The 15,189-nt window shown below is 39.8% G+C and overlaps 1 protein-coding gene and 1 long non-coding RNA gene across 2 annotated transcripts; both read left to right on the top strand.

Annotated features, from left to right (window-relative positions):
• The first annotated feature begins 497 nt into the window (after positions 1 to 497).
• LOC140938113 (neuronal acetylcholine receptor subunit alpha-9-like) lies at positions 498 to 6,658 on the top strand. Its single transcript, XM_073387642.1, has 6 exons — positions 498 to 591; positions 1,007 to 1,149; positions 1,829 to 1,873; positions 2,226 to 2,335; positions 3,121 to 3,566; positions 4,644 to 6,658. The coding sequence occupies exons 1-6, from the start codon at positions 498 to 500 to the stop codon at positions 5,366 to 5,368; spliced, it is 1,563 nt and encodes a 520-aa protein (XP_073243743.1). The 3' UTR covers positions 5,369 to 6,658.
• Positions 6,659 to 10,160: 3,502 nt separating this feature from the next.
• On the top strand, positions 10,161 to 10,984 carry LOC140936817 (uncharacterized). The gene is made up of 2 exons (XR_012165415.1): positions 10,161 to 10,242; positions 10,841 to 10,984. It is a non-coding gene; the product is annotated as an uncharacterized lncRNA (long non-coding RNA).
• Positions 10,985 to 15,189: the final 4,205 nt, after the last annotated feature.

The raw sequence follows: 15,189 nt of genomic DNA, 5'->3' as shown, positions 1-15,189 counted from the left end.
AGTCAATTTTTTTGTTGCTGGGGTTTCGCTTTTGCGTATGTTTTGTGTTTGATGTCTAGAAGCAAAAACACCTGGTAAAATTTGAACGTGAGAATAGCGAGAGTATAAACTAGAGAACAAAGTGGAACCGGGGTGAACTCCGTTTTAATCGTTGTTTGTTCAAGGCTTCTCGAGGATTCGATGAAGTCTTCGAGACTTAAGGGCCTGCTATTGACCCTGAGGCACAGATCGAGTATAAAATAATAACCAGTTTGCTCCACTACCAGTTAAAATTAACATTTAACATAGTCTTTGTCAACGATGTCAAAGCGAAAAAAAAAAAAAATAATCAGAAGCTCCTGAGCGATTTGTTGACTCTTTCTTCAAACAGTTATGCACCCTAGATCGATTATATTGATAACATGTATGAAATTGAATAGTACCAGAAGAATGTTAGAGAGAGATAAAAACTAAGGCACAGCTGGGTCTGTTCTTTTATTTCAAAATCACTAATCAATATGGTTTTAACTGCAGCACAGCACTGTCTATCTTTTGAACAACTGGCACCCGCTGGATTAATTGAAATTTCAGTTACTGTACAACTGTACAACTGTACTTTCGCGCCAACTCCAAATGGCCGATATGTATTTCTTTCCTACTCTTCTCCCGTTGGTCAATGTTGTTTCGCATTGGTACCTCGCTACACAACTGTTACATTGTATATCACAGTAACGTCCCTGGGGGTCGGTGCATATCCGTATAATTAAGTTATAACCCCAGGGATTACTCCCTGGGGGATCAGAAATCAATCTCAGTTTCCTATTTAAATCAACTCTGTGGAAAATATTTAAAATGCGATTTCCTGACATTTCATTCGCGCATTTCCTTCATAGAAAATACGGAAAAGCATCCTTTGTTTCCTAAATAGAGCCCCAAGTTCAGAACGTTATCAAGTTAAACGCTAAGGTTGGTTTGGAAAGAGGCATGGTTCTCTGAAGTAGTTTTTGTGTTCCTTACTCTTTTGAAGGCTGTCAAGCTAGTAAAAATGAACAAGCACTGTTGAAGAAGATATTTCACCCAAATTATGACCTGAATGAACGACCTGCGGTAAACGATTCAGATGCTGTGACGGTCATTCTTGGTTTAACGCTCAATCAGATTGTTGACGTGGTAAGTATCAAATAGGGACTATTAACTACCGAGAAAAATCAAGATTCGCGAAAACCCGGTTATTAAATCAATAGGGGAAGCCATTTCATAGTTGCCCAGGCCTCTGTTATTTTTAAAGCAAGGCTTAAAGTGAAGCCATTGATATGAGAATGATATATTATTGTGATGCAAATAAAACTCATTTTCACAAGAAAGATTTTGCACTTTGCCTTGTTTTGAAAGTGAGAGTTTTTGGAACTTGACATCAAATTTCTTGAGGCCTAGGTTCACAGCCTGTCCCTAAAGTGCGTGTTTATAACATTATAAACTGATGTGAAGTATATATGAAATAATTCATTTTGAACTGCGGTTGTAGATGATGATCATTCTTCACTTTCATCTACAACTGCAGTTCAAAATGAATTATTTCTTATATACTTCACATCATTTCACTCCTCACAGGAGATATGAACTCAATAAATTGACCTCGCTCCCAATGTGTGGCTTCATAGCTCAGTTGGTAGGGCAACGCACCGGTAACGCGGAGGTCACGGGTTCGAATCCCGTTGAAGCCCTGATTTTTTTCAGGCTTCTTCTTTCCAATTGCTTAAATTGGAAAATTTACTGCGATGATCATTCTTCACTTTCATTATAAACTGAAATAGCCAAAGGTGATTTTTGTTTCCTTTTTGTATTTTAGGATGAAAAGAATCAAATTCTGACAACAAGCGCCTGGGTTAGACAAGTGAGTCCGCTATACCAGCCTATTTCACCTGCCTTTTGCACTATTTTGTTTGAACCGACCGACAATAGCTGTACGTGCCTCTCGACATTGTATCTACATCAAATTTGACTGAACCCTTAATAAAGCCACAAATGCGTTAGTAAAAGGTGGACAGATAGAGTGTAATGTTAAAGAAAATTATCCAGGCAGCATTGCAGGGGTGGATCCAGAAAATTCAGTAATGGGTGGGCGAGACTTACATGCATAAGGAAGGTTCTAGAACTAAGTATAGGATTACCAAAAAAATTGAAGTAATAAAAAAGGATAAAGATGAGAAAATGTCGTCTAACTTTAACTTTTTCCTAATCCTCAGATATGGTTTAATCCTCTCTTAGCCTGGAACAGCAGTGAGTTTGGTGGATTAAAAACTATCAACGTGTCTCCAAAGAAAGTCTGGCTTCCAGACATCGTTCTATATGAGAAGTAAGTGGACTTTATCTAGACCAAAATTGCCTTTTCGTTAAGATTATAGCTAGGCCATTCGTTGTGGTAAAAACTGATTTTTCAGTAAAATGAAATTAGGGCGGCCGTTTTACTTTGTTTTATGATTACAAAGTGAAGGAGAATGGAAACGCTTTAAACTAATTATTAGCTTATATTCATGGAAACTCGCGGAGGAGGCCTAAAATTTACTAGATGTCAACGTTGATTTGGTACGGGAGATTTGGTGCGACATTTCAATGAAAGTATCCAGAAGAATTTGACATGATTTTCCCCACGATGAAAAGACAATTTAAAAGATGTTGTCAGCAAAAAATGCTTCTGACTAGCTTCTGACTGCTTTCCTTCAGAGCAGTCATCAAGAGTCGAGTAAGAGCGATCTTTGAGGATAAAATAACGAAGAATGCAGCAGGTTTAACCTTGCACACCCCTGGGATGGACAAACTTTCACGGGAGGATTGGAGGGGGGGGGGGGGGGTCGGGGGTCTGTCTGGTTCTTTTTTGAAGTTAAGATTAATAGCGAACGGTAAATAAGCTATCTTCACCTCGATCTCTCCTTCACCCCTGGAAGAAACCGGTCGTTTCGATACAAACTCGAGAGGTGAAACTTCACAAAAAGTTTCATTCACTACAAGTATAGTTTGCGTGTGAACAAGAAAAACATTTTGGGTGAATACTCTTCGTTCTTGTTTTGAAATGACTTGTATCGAAACAACCGGCAACGCTCCTGGAATATCTTCAAAATTTGCCTCTCTTCTTTTTCACAGCGCTGACGAAGATATCAGTTTTGGCGGCAACTTAGACCGCTTAAACTTCCGAGTTGTACTGCATCACACGGGAAAGAACGTTTGGCTTGCTCCGGTCACTTTCAAGAGCAAATGTCGCATCGACATCAAGTATTTCCCATTTGACACGCAGTATTGTAAAATGAAGTTCGGTTCGTGGACTTACGACGGCTATCGTCTCGATATATTGAACGAGAGCCACTCCGCTGACCTGGGAAATTACATCGAGAGCGCCGAGTGGGATTTGGTCGGTGTGCCGTCGGTGCGAAACGTGTTGAAGTATTTTTGTTGCGAGGAACCGTTCCCGGATGTAACATTTACCCTTATCATTCGGAGGCGCTCTCTTTTCTATATGATGAACTTAATATTACCGCTGGTCATCATCACCGTGTTGATTAACGTGTCTTTTATACTCCCCGCAGAATCAGGTAGGTGTTTTTTGATGCACATGTGCAGTACTGACTTCGCTCTTTAATAATTTAATCGCCAGGAGTCCATAACCCGGAGCGAGCAACTTCCTTTGGGCTCGTGTCACAGCATTTTCACGGACCAGTTTATTTTTAGAACGGTTTTGGCGCGAATTTTGAATATCTTTTAAATTTCACAAACCAGTCAGCAAAACATACAGACCTAAAAATGATATTTTTTGCCTTTTAATAACGTCCAGTTTTCCTGTTTGATATCTTATACTTCGAATGCGCTCAAAGACATAGTGGAAATTCTATTTTCGCAGGAAAAAGTGTCGTAAAATGTGTCTTAAAATAAACTGGTCTGTAAAAACGCCGTGACATAGACCCAGTATGGAAGTTGCTCGCTTCGAGCTATGGGCTCCTGAATCGCCAAGGGTCCGGACTCGGTAAACGCATTCAAATCAAGATACATGTCTGTATTATCTTGTAATAATACTAAGGATATATGTCACCTGTCCTAATTCTAGTTTTTAGACGAAGAACAAGTCAACCAATAGTTTTTTGCTTGCGTCATTTCCCTTTAGTGTACTGCAAAGCAGTGTAGTGTGTTTGTGTTGTACATTGGCCACTGATTGGCCAGTTTGGAAATTGGGCCAAGTTAACTTTCGCAAGGGGTTCTGGGACTGTTACTAGCTGACCGGTGCGTCCTCAGTAACGATCCCAGAAACAATTGCGGCACGTATCTCGGCTCCAGTCCCCTTCTCGTTTCTCGTGGCGACTAGATTGCGCGCAGTCTTGAAAACAGGGGTCTGGAGGAGCTTGAATACAGCGAGTGACACTTGCTGAAGAGTGGCGCTCAGTTCGCTGCATCTTGCTGCAGCAAGAGAAAATGAGCTATTCTCTCTTGGCTGCAGCTACTCTACTTCGAATTGTCCAAACTAAAGGCAATCTATCTTTTTTCAAAATCAAGTTTGATTGTTTTAATCTACGTTTAAGAATAGTCTCAAGTCTTAACCAATCTTTTGCTTAACCAGTGGAAAATGGCTCGTTAAAAATTCACTTTTTCCTTGTTGTTCATTGTTTTTTTTTTCTCAGGTGAACGTATTTCCTTGACGATAACAATCCTTCTGGCCATGACAGTGTTCATGTTGGTGGTGGCAGAAACAATTCCCCCATCATCGGATGTAGTACCGCTTATTGCCAAGTTCTATATGGCTGGGATGGTCGAAATGGCTGTCGGCCTTGTGTGGACTTGTTACATCTTGAAATACTATCACTCGGATGTCATCGAGATGCCGTATTGGGTTCGGAAGTATGTCCTCGGCTATCTCGGAAATTTCTTCGGAATCAGTATGGAGAACCTTAAACGAATCCAGGAGCATTCAAAAATGCGCAAGGATACTGGTCGGAAAGCCACGCTGGAAACGTCGTTGGAGCCAATTCGAAATGGCTCGATAAAACTCAAGAATAAGATTCGTTTGATTAACGGTCACAGCAATAGCCCTTATGACAGCCATTACAGAAACACGGCTTCGAGTACAAACGGTTTTCTTGCAGCACCGTCTCTCAGCGCTTCGGAACTATCGTTAAATCACATGGAAGGGTTCCAGGATCCCGTACTTCAGCTGGGAGAAAGAATTCTCGACCGAGTCGACACGCTTGTAGAAAACTCAGTCGTAGACGACAGACTGAACAATCACAAAGAAGAATGGCGTATTGCTGCCATGGTGATGGACAAGCTTTCTTTATGGGTGTTTGGGATAGCCGTATTGGTGACTGTATTGGCGGTTTTCTTACAAGCCCCTGCGTATGTCGCGTGACAAGACAAAGAATTGTTCCCCTAAGAGAAGGAACACTGGGCTGTTTCCATTCAACCCCAAATTCCGGAACTTTCGGTTGGTACTTCAAGTGGAACGGACCATTTCGGTTTGGTCCGACTGGAATATTCGGACCCAGATTACAAGGTGGTCCACTTTGACCGGTCCGGTTATCTCGGTCGGTCGGACTAAAAAGTCCCTTTCCTCTTGACAAAATTGTTGTCCCCAGTAGCGCTCTTTTGTATCCTGCTTACAAGAACAATAAGCAAACGCGCAGTGGCTCGGGTCGGGTCTGTACAACTGGAATATACCGTTCCATTGGGCACATGGAATTTCTGAAATTTCAAACAAGACTTTTTGTTGAATGGAAATCGCTCACTGTTTTGACTGTTTTTTTTTTTTACAGTCGCTTGGTTATGTCACGTGACAAGACAATATATTATTCCTTAAGGGAAGAAACACTGATAATCTCTTGTCCAGAGCAAAAGTTTACATTCATAATAGTTGAGAGGAATTGCTTTGATCAAGAAGTTTAGACTGTGAGAGTTCGGATATTTGCATAAAGTGGTTTATACTTGGCGTGGCAGCAAATTGAAAATCACCCCTGTAAAATTTATGTGGGAAGTTTCCTTAAACTCTTAGGATTCTAGAAATCCCATTTTCCTGCCGTAACTCAAGTTTCAGCACCTTCTTGTCAGGGTATTAAACATCAGTTTGTACTGGTCGCTACTTAAAGGGAAAAAAAATCAACATTTATATTAATGCAATGTCGAATATTGTGACGGTCTGTAACAACTGTAAAAATTATAAATTTACATAATTAAGTTATGAGGTGCTTCTTGAGAATGCGTTCATTCCAGTGAATGTACACGTAAGAGAATTTTCTATGTAATTGTAGCTATTTATCTCCAGAATCCTTAGTTTGAATAACTAGAATTAGCTTTGATTCGCTTATGCCGGGCTTCGAGCAATCAATCAAAACTAACTTTGGTCAGTCTAACGATCCCAGAAGTCCTAGTGCAACTGTCCAGTCCTTCCTCCTTTTGCGTTGACGTCAGTTTTGCGGTCCTGGAGTGAGGCCAAGAGGACACAACCAAAGGAATTCAATTGATGGTTTGCACGTGACGTCATGGCAGCCATGTTGGTTTTCAAGAACAAAAACATTTCTATCCTCTGGAAGCTAAAGTCCATTTTCATGTAAATTCGTTGAAATGATTTTTAGGGCCTGTTCACATGGAGGTGGGGGACCCTAGGTAGGTGAAGTAAAATATGGCGGGTCACCCCACCTATCATGTAAACGTGATCAAATTAAAATGAGAGATTATATGGACAAACAGGTTACCCCACCTAAGCGGGTTACCTCACCTACCTGGGGTCCCCCACCTCCATGTAAACAGGCCCTTATTGTATTGACTACCTACAAGGCCGCCATGTCACGTGGTTGCAAACCAAGAATTGGCTTTTTTTGAGTACGCGATGGAGACTAATTGCTTAATGTTGTGTCGAAATACACGATGAGATTGTTTTGGGGAAAGAATTTTAACTCAGTTTCTTGTGCAACTTTGTAATAGCCAATCAAAGAAGTGATATTGTACCCAAAACAGCCCCATAGTACAATTCGACCTGTGATGTGAACTGAAATATGCCAGGACAAGTTTTATCGCCGCTTAACTGTGAAGTGCAAAAAAGAAAAAAAAGAACATGTTGCTCTATTAGAATAGTATTAAACGGTTAACTTTAAGGCTTCAATTGTAATTTTAAATAAAAATGTAATCCCTAGGTTAAAATTGAGGCATCCATTATTGTAACCACAATTTGCTTTAGCTGTTAGTAGCAGCTTGCATTGTGAGGTAATTTTGCTGGTGTCTCGGGCTCTTTTATAATCTAGTGAAAAAGATGTTCCAGCTTACAAAACTTGCCTGTCTTGAGAAGAACGTGAGGAGAAAGAAGAAATGTGTGCGCACGCTCGCGTGCCTCGATCAGCCGCGAGCGAAGGTTTCTTTCTGTCAATAGAGAGACGTCATGTGTAATGTTGTACCTTGTGATCAATTTTCCCCGTACTTGTAGCGTGCAAGCCATAATTGGAGAGTTTGCCGGCAGGCTACTGTACTTATCGCTCACTGTTCTTTATATCCGTCACAAAAATAAGTAGTTTCGTGTCAGGGGCTCATTGCGTTCGACGTAGAGGAACGCAGTCCTACTGCATGCAGATTGGGTTAAGGCAGAAGCATATAACCCCGATTCGGGGTTATATGCTTCTGGTTAAGGTTGTGTGGGACAACCGTCTTTGAGTGGAACGGATTGGACACGTATCTGGCATCCCCGTAGATTTTGCAAGGGCGAATGACTACACCACAAACTTACCAGAGGAGAGGGGCTAGGATCGAGTCTGCTGTTGTTATTGTTCTCGGGCTTTGTAACACCAAATTTAATGCGACAGTTAGTTTAAATTTAACTATCATAGCGCGGGCTAAAATCTCACAGCATCATCATCAACGCGTCAACTTCTACGCGAGAATATTTTTTTTTACCCTTTTCAAAAGTCTTTACTGATACCGAGAGAAAGTTTTAAAAAGTCTTAAAAGATAAGACAAACGTGTTGAACAGATCCGAATGAATTGCACACGCCACAACTAGATTGGATTCTTGACCAGATCTGGCCCTCGGCTTCGACAATTAAAGATCTGAGTACAAGATAAGCGACCTCTTTACAGGTATGTCGCAAATGAATCCACCCTTAGGCCCAGTCCACACAAATCCGGATATTTTTGTTATCGCATATTTTCTTTTTTACACGAATGGGTCTCCCGTCCACACAAACCCACTGAATCCGCTGATTCATCCGCGGCCTATTCTTGGAAAACATTTGTGGTTAGGGGCCTTAACGAGCGGAACTACCGGGTAAATCCCACAAGAAACACGAAAGTGTGAATTCTTTAATGACTGTTTCATGTGGTTGCTTTTCTAATTTCATTTGGCGTTTTCCCAAATCACAGCAAAGCGTTATCTACATACGTTGACGTCATAACATGAGGTAAAACTTGCCCCACACTTTCCACCCACTCGATCTGTACTTGCTGCTCAAGAAAATGAAGCTTTGCATGCACGTGTTAAGTGAAATAAATGCCAAAATGAGTCATTCGAATTGATAAGTACGCTTTTTGTTTTAATTGTGATATGTATGTATAAAACAAGCAAGCCACAAACGCATTACCTGTGGTAGTCGAGTAAATTGGGTGGTAACGTACATTTTTATAGAGATTTCTTTTCTAGTTATTTTTGTTCTCTCCGAGTTAACTTATGCAAACTGATTTGGAGGTCAAACAGAGTGTATTGTGTGGGATTCGAAAATAGTCAATGGAGGACGCAAACAGGTCACAACGATCTTTTCTTTTCCCTTCTGAACTTGGATATGGTTCCTAGGAATAGCCCTGATTTTACAGTTACAGGTGGAAACGAGGCTGGAGTTCACCTTGTTTTGATACAACCCTTCCTGCTTTGTTATGTCAACCTCAGCCTCACGTTCACTCAAAGGCTAGGATACTAAGCCGACAACTAGAATGGATACCTCAAAATCAAGTTGGACACCTTATTTATGTTTATTACACAACCCTATGCTTTACTATATTTATGCGAATTTATTGGGCACGAGAACTTTTAGAAAAGTGAGGAAATCAGAGTAAGAGACAGTCCAGTGCAAGGAAGAGAGTTGAATTGGTTTTTAGCACCAAAGTACAGTGATTAGGGTTAAGCACTGTTTTAAAACAGGTTAACCTTCAATACGGTAATGATCAACGCCCTGCTAAGTATGTTAAAATTAACCGGTCTCGGCAGTTAACCCTTGATGGTGTAGTGGATATGAATGTGGATTATAAAAATGACGCGTGTTTAAGTCCTACATCAGACTTCCTACTGTTTTCTTCTGTTTTCTATCTTCTCTAATTTACTACTTTAAGCTATCATGAGACTCCTATCATGTATTTTTGGTGAAGATGACAAATCTGACTTTAGGGTATTCTAGTCACAACCACTGTAAAATGGTCTATTCAACCACAGGCGACCCAAGCTCAGTAAGAGAGTTTAATCATTAATATATAATATGGGTGGTCTCATATTGTGTAATCCTTATTTTAAAAAATGACCTTGAACAGAAAGGATTTGTATGGGATTTCAGGTAAAAGATTCAAGGAGATAAATGCTCGCTAGAATTTGCCATAAAACAAACCTTACCTTATTTACTTTGCTGGTTTTTGCTTGCTGTGTGATTATTTTCCCGATCTGTTACGATTTATTGCATCGAAGGTTTTTAAAAACCTACATTCCAAACGAGTAAGCGCTCCTCTACTGAGTACAAAGTCTGCATGTTACAAAGCCGGCTCTAAGCCGGTTATCATAAATCCCTTCCCGGGGAACTTGCTCAGGGCCATCAGATACGCCGGCCCTAATTTTGCGTCAAAACGCCGGGTCCATTTTTGGAGAAGCGGGTATTCCATGTCGTAGTGCAGTCTAAAGAGTTTGATACAAATCTCACGAACCGTTCAAATGAATGCGACATTCCTAGTCGCTTCATAAACAACCGAGATTTAACTCCTTTACTAAGTTTGGAAAACCACCCTTTGAATACGCTGACATTGTTCTCTTCAAGTGTATCTGAGATCTTTAGTTCTATACCCGCGTGGTTTGGGTCACTAATTAATGACGTTATGGCGCGGAATTCAAGGAATGTTCCGGTTTCCTGCTCGCGTCAACGTGCTACAAATCACAAAAATCAACGCGTCAGCGGTCACCTTGTCATGCGTAACGGCGTAAACAAGAATAATGATGAGAATCATGAGAAGAAGAAAGCCAAGATTAAGTGCTTTAGAGAGGTTATTAAGGTAATGACATTCAAACCTCTTAAGTCTGATGATTTGAAATTCAAAGAAATAAGACATACTGCACTATCATGTTTTAACACAAGCGTAGCTAGTTCCTTTGTCTGAGGTACACAAGTTCAGTCAGCATGATTCACATCTTCCATGTCAACAAATACACGCGCCCGCTTCAGCGTTTTGTTATGTTTTTAAATATGCAAGTCGAGTCAGAGTTATTTTGATGGCCTCCTTAGTAATCCCACTTGTTTCATTTTCCTTCGTCATCATGCGACAAAAAAGATATCTTTACCGATTAAAATGCATGCTTTTCGACCCGAGTCAAGTTCCATAATTTTGCTATGATTTACGTATGATTTTCGCAGCCCTAACTACGACGTGACTCTATGCAAAGAGTTCAAAATATTACCAATTAAGACCCTCTAGCTCAAAATAACTTACACTCAGTGGAAGATATTAAAACAGGTATCGCCGGTGATACAGGAAACAGTGTATAGAGAACAATATTTTTTCATTGTCAATGTCGTTGGACCTTGTTTCTTTAGAACGAGCTCAGCTTGAATGTTGAATGTTCTTCATAACACTATTTCCTTCAGCTAAACAGGAACACCAGAAAAGGTCAAGGAACTACAGATAGCGTATTCTGCTTTGCGAAGAAAAACGTTGAGGTGTTCAAATTACATATTTTGTTGTCGTCTTCGTTTCAGTGAGGACAATAAAAAGAGTCAAGTACAATACGACAGAACCTGCTTTTGTTGTCGGGTTTTCGGGAAAAGTGTGTTATATTGTTTAATGCAAGTTAGCGGAAAAGCATTCTCTGCTTTCATTTCATTTTCCTTCCTTGGAATAAACGTATTGAAAATTCACTTTTTATCATCATATATAGCTTGTCATTGATTGAAATAATAAGACGCAAAAATATATGATCATATTTTAATGTTAAGAATGACTCAAATTCTCGTAAAACTGACCGAATGGAAAGTAATTGTATTGTTAAGTGTGTTTCTTTTTTGTGGTTTCCGCTTTTTGGAAATCTGCGTTAGACCCCAAAAACCAACTTTGTTTTCAAACGGATGAAAAAGCCAGAAGCCAAAAAAAATCCCTTCTTTGCATTTCCGATTAGTTTTAACTTGACTGATTTTTTCAAGCAATGCGCAAAACCCAAGGCCTGAAAAGCGCGCTTAATCTAAAATGGCAACATTACGTCATCCATATGGTTAGAAAAAATAACGCGTTCTGTTGTGGCTTTATTTTAATTATATCAACAACAAAAAATGTCTCTTGAATTAAATAATGCAGTTTCCGACAGTGCCTAGTTAATTTTCGAAATACAAAAAGAACTGACGGGTATTTTTAATTGCGTATTAAGGTCACTTTCAGAAGTTTTTAGAACAAACTGGCGCTTAATATGATATTTCGCAGCCGTTCTCGAACTGAGCGGGTCAAAGCGGTGCGGATTACACAATCCTCTCTCGAACCCCAATTGTCTATTATCAATTTCAGCTCGATCATTAAAAATATGTCTGCATCTTTCTTTTCAGACACGTATTACGTTAGTCTCGCGTTCGTATGAATAGAAGGCATGCCAAGAATACGCCTTAATACTAGACATACAGGTGGTAATATAAGTTATGTGAATGAATATTCTCGTCGCGAATAGACGTGATGCTTGCTCAAATACCATAAAATCCGCAGTTGTGGGTATTATAAATAATGAATTGGTTATAAAATCTTTTCAATTTCGCAATGTGGGCATGAACACATGCGTAAGATTTTTACTTAGTAATTCGGCAATGGCGAAAGCGGAAGATAACTTCTATTTTCCTTTGTTTATTTATGATATCAATGAAACTTTATTTCATAATCTTTCCCCATATCAAAAGCTGACCCCCTCATTGCCATAAATATCTCTCTCAAAAATTAGTCTTCCATTTTCGAATCTAGGATGTTTCTCAATATTTTGCCGCAATTGGTAAATTCTCCCAGAGCAGTCCAGTTGCATTCTACAATGACGGTGACAGCACTGCTATTAAACAATGGTATTTGTATTCTTTCATGCAGACATACAATTGCACAATGTGCAAGGAGTGATAAAGGCCATTTACTTTTATAAAGATAATGGCTTGTGTCATACGACACAAAAGACGACGCTTTCGTGATTGGGCTTATAAAACCCGACGAAAAGACGCTGCATTTGTCACGTAAACTCTGGACAGATTTTCCATGAAAATTGCTAATGAAAATGGTTGAAGTCCAAATGCACTGCCCTTAGGGTCAATTCCAAATGCAAAACATGAGATGTTGCCCATCCTGGTTTCCTCCCCCTTTTTCAACCCAAAAACAGCGTTGCCGGTAACATCAAAGGCTTTCCCTAAGGTTTTTGGCTATTAAAATACCACGGCAATTGGGTAACAATCAGATTACAATCTTCGATCTAACAATGGCTAAATCGCTCACCACTTTGAAAGTAATATCAATAAACATTACAGCCAAGACCAGTTGCAAATATTAGAACGACAGTATCCTGTCGTTCTCTTCACTCGAAAGTCAGTCAATGATCCGAAACAACCTCCAAAGATTCACAGGGCTTTGCGTTTCGAGTCACGTCTGAAGTGTTCCAATTACGTAAGTCCCCTTTTCTATCTGTTCCTGCTCGACACGTCAGTAAATATTTTGTCTTCTCAGTTTCAATCCTCAAAGCGTTGCTGCCCCTGGTGACCTCGTCAACCTCTTGCGGTAAGGAGCTATAAATAAACCCACTGTCACTATTGTGACAGATATAAAAGGCAACTTGGAATTTCGATCAACAACACCATTTGCTCTACAACTCAGCCCAGTGCATACCCCAGTAAGACGCAGACGTTTCCAAGTGCAACAGAAACGATGGCTTTAATGCTGAACAACATTGCTGTTACTGTCACCACGCCGTCCTTCGTGAGACCCATTTCAAGCCCTGGGCCTTTTTCGTCTTCAAGTGGCAATTCTGCTTACAAGAGCTCAGAGCGCATTTTTACCTACTCTAACGCTTACCCTATACCACACTGCATTCACAGAAGTGGAAATTTCGAGGTGCAAAAGATGGACGTTTTAGACTCAAGCTCTTTAAAATTTGACTCGGTTATCCTGGATGACGATGCCTTAACATCTCTTATTATAGAAATGGAACTGGACAAAATGAATGTTTTACCCGAGCTTCAACTGGTAAATGCCGATCTGACAGACTGTAATGTCTTAACCACCAACAGACACACAGCCTCGTAATAATTTGCGGACACAAGAACATCCACAAGTAACTGTTCAGTAACTCTCTTCGGAAGGGAGACGTTCCCTCTTTTTTATCTGGGAAATAATATTCATGCACATCGGTTTACGCGAAGACTTCAGTTACAAGCTGGATACGAAAAAGACGTTTATTTAAGTATACTGCGAAGAGAATAATGAGAATTTGAGAGATGCGCGTTTGTTGAATTGAGCAATGAAGGAACATTGACTTGTCACAAAATGTCATTATTGTAAATATGAATTGTAAAATAAATCATAAAGTTTTCAGTGTTTTGATCTCCGTGGTCTGGAATATTTCCGTGATACAAGACAACTGAGTCAGAATTTTAATACTTCAGCAAAAAATGAATGAAAAGTATCGAAGAGGAAATGAAAAAAAAAATCGAGATGTTCTGTATGTTCTCACTAATCAAATATCTGTTTTCTGTATCATTTTCGAATGTAGTCTGTGGATAGTGAATTTATTACGATAACAAATATCACGCATCGTCCACATCCCTCATAGCAGTTGATCGCTTATTCATCGTCTCGAGCTTCAGTGTTCCTGTACGTCATATTGTGTTTAGGAGCTTTGTCGAGATCGCTGAAGGTCATAAAACGTAAGCCCAACGGAAATCACTTAATTCAACAACATTACGCATGATTTATTCCATCGCTAAAGGTCCACTTAATAGAAGCATATGCCCTGTATAAAGTTAGATATATTCTTCTCACATCTCTGAAAGTCTGCACATTTTCAAAATTAGCCCTTGCTTCCCGTGATCCAAATCACGCGGAGACCATTCTCGCGCTTTCAAAACAATAGCGTCGTAAACGAGTTTTTGGCGCGTTCTATGTTTGCCGTGAGTGCCTATTATGTAAACAGGAATTGTCGGCGCCAATAAAGAAATTCCCAGTCACGAAAAAGTGGCGGTCGGATGGGTATTGAGCAATCCACGATCCAAAAAAGAGTTGGCCACGTTAGAAATTACTCCCTTTCGCACTGTATTTGAAAATCTTCGAACTGTTGGGTGCTTGAATTTTTATGATATTTTCGACGTATGTCTATCGGTGTGCCACCCACAAATGACTAGAAACAGCGTTCATTTGTTTTTAACCCCGAAACGGAAAGATCGTGCTATTCTTGAAAATTCAAATATTTCCTTTTCGGTCTATCCAGAATTGATCAACTTTCAGAAGTGATTTTATTCAGTGAGGCAGCTGTTTTCAGCTGCTTTCATTGTATGTGTTCTAGAAGGTAATTATAATAATGAACTACGTGACATCAACTTTGTTAGCTGCCCTCTCGACCGAGATAGAATTGATAATTACTCCACAACACAGACTGATGTGACGAAAAAATCTTTTTTTTTTAAACAGCAAAATCCCACGTACACATGTCCCTCCTTTTTTTTGCATTATTGCAGTCTTAGAGAGAATGCGCCAAAATTAGTTTGTCTTCGGAAAATTCTATCTTGTAGATATATTAGGTTGAAGGAAGCCTAGAGCCTATTTGGACACATCAAAAACATTTTTATTTCGAAATTTATGTCAGTTTGATATCATGTTGTGGACAATGACGTTACCAAAGAAGTCCAGGACAGCTTCACTAGCTTTTCCCACTGACTGTGATATATAGCACTGTATGCGTTTGGTTTTTGACCCAGAAACAAATGAATTCACGACTTACAA

This window comes from Porites lutea, chromosome 5 (assembly GCF_958299795.1).
Source record: "Porites lutea chromosome 5, jaPorLute2.1, whole genome shotgun sequence".
In the NCBI taxonomy this organism is placed as follows: Eukaryota; Metazoa; Cnidaria; class Anthozoa; order Scleractinia; family Poritidae; genus Porites; species Porites lutea.
This window is presented reverse-complemented; position numbering and strand designations above follow the sequence as displayed.

What these genes read in the sequence shown, in the direction of transcription:
- LOC140938113 (XM_073387642.1), top strand. Translation starts at nt 498, where the DNA reads ATGGTTTTAACTGCAGCACAGCACTGTCTATCTTTTGAACAACTGGCA. An exon ending in CAAGCGCCTGGGTTAGACAA is followed by an intron (nt 1,874 to 2,225) that starts GTGAGTCCGCTA and finishes CCTAATCCTCAG; the next exon opens with ATATGGTTTAATCCTCTCTT. An exon ending in TATACTCCCCGCAGAATCAG is followed by an intron (nt 3,567 to 4,643) that starts GTAGGTGTTTTT and finishes TTTTTTTCTCAG; the next exon opens with GTGAACGTATTTCCTTGACG.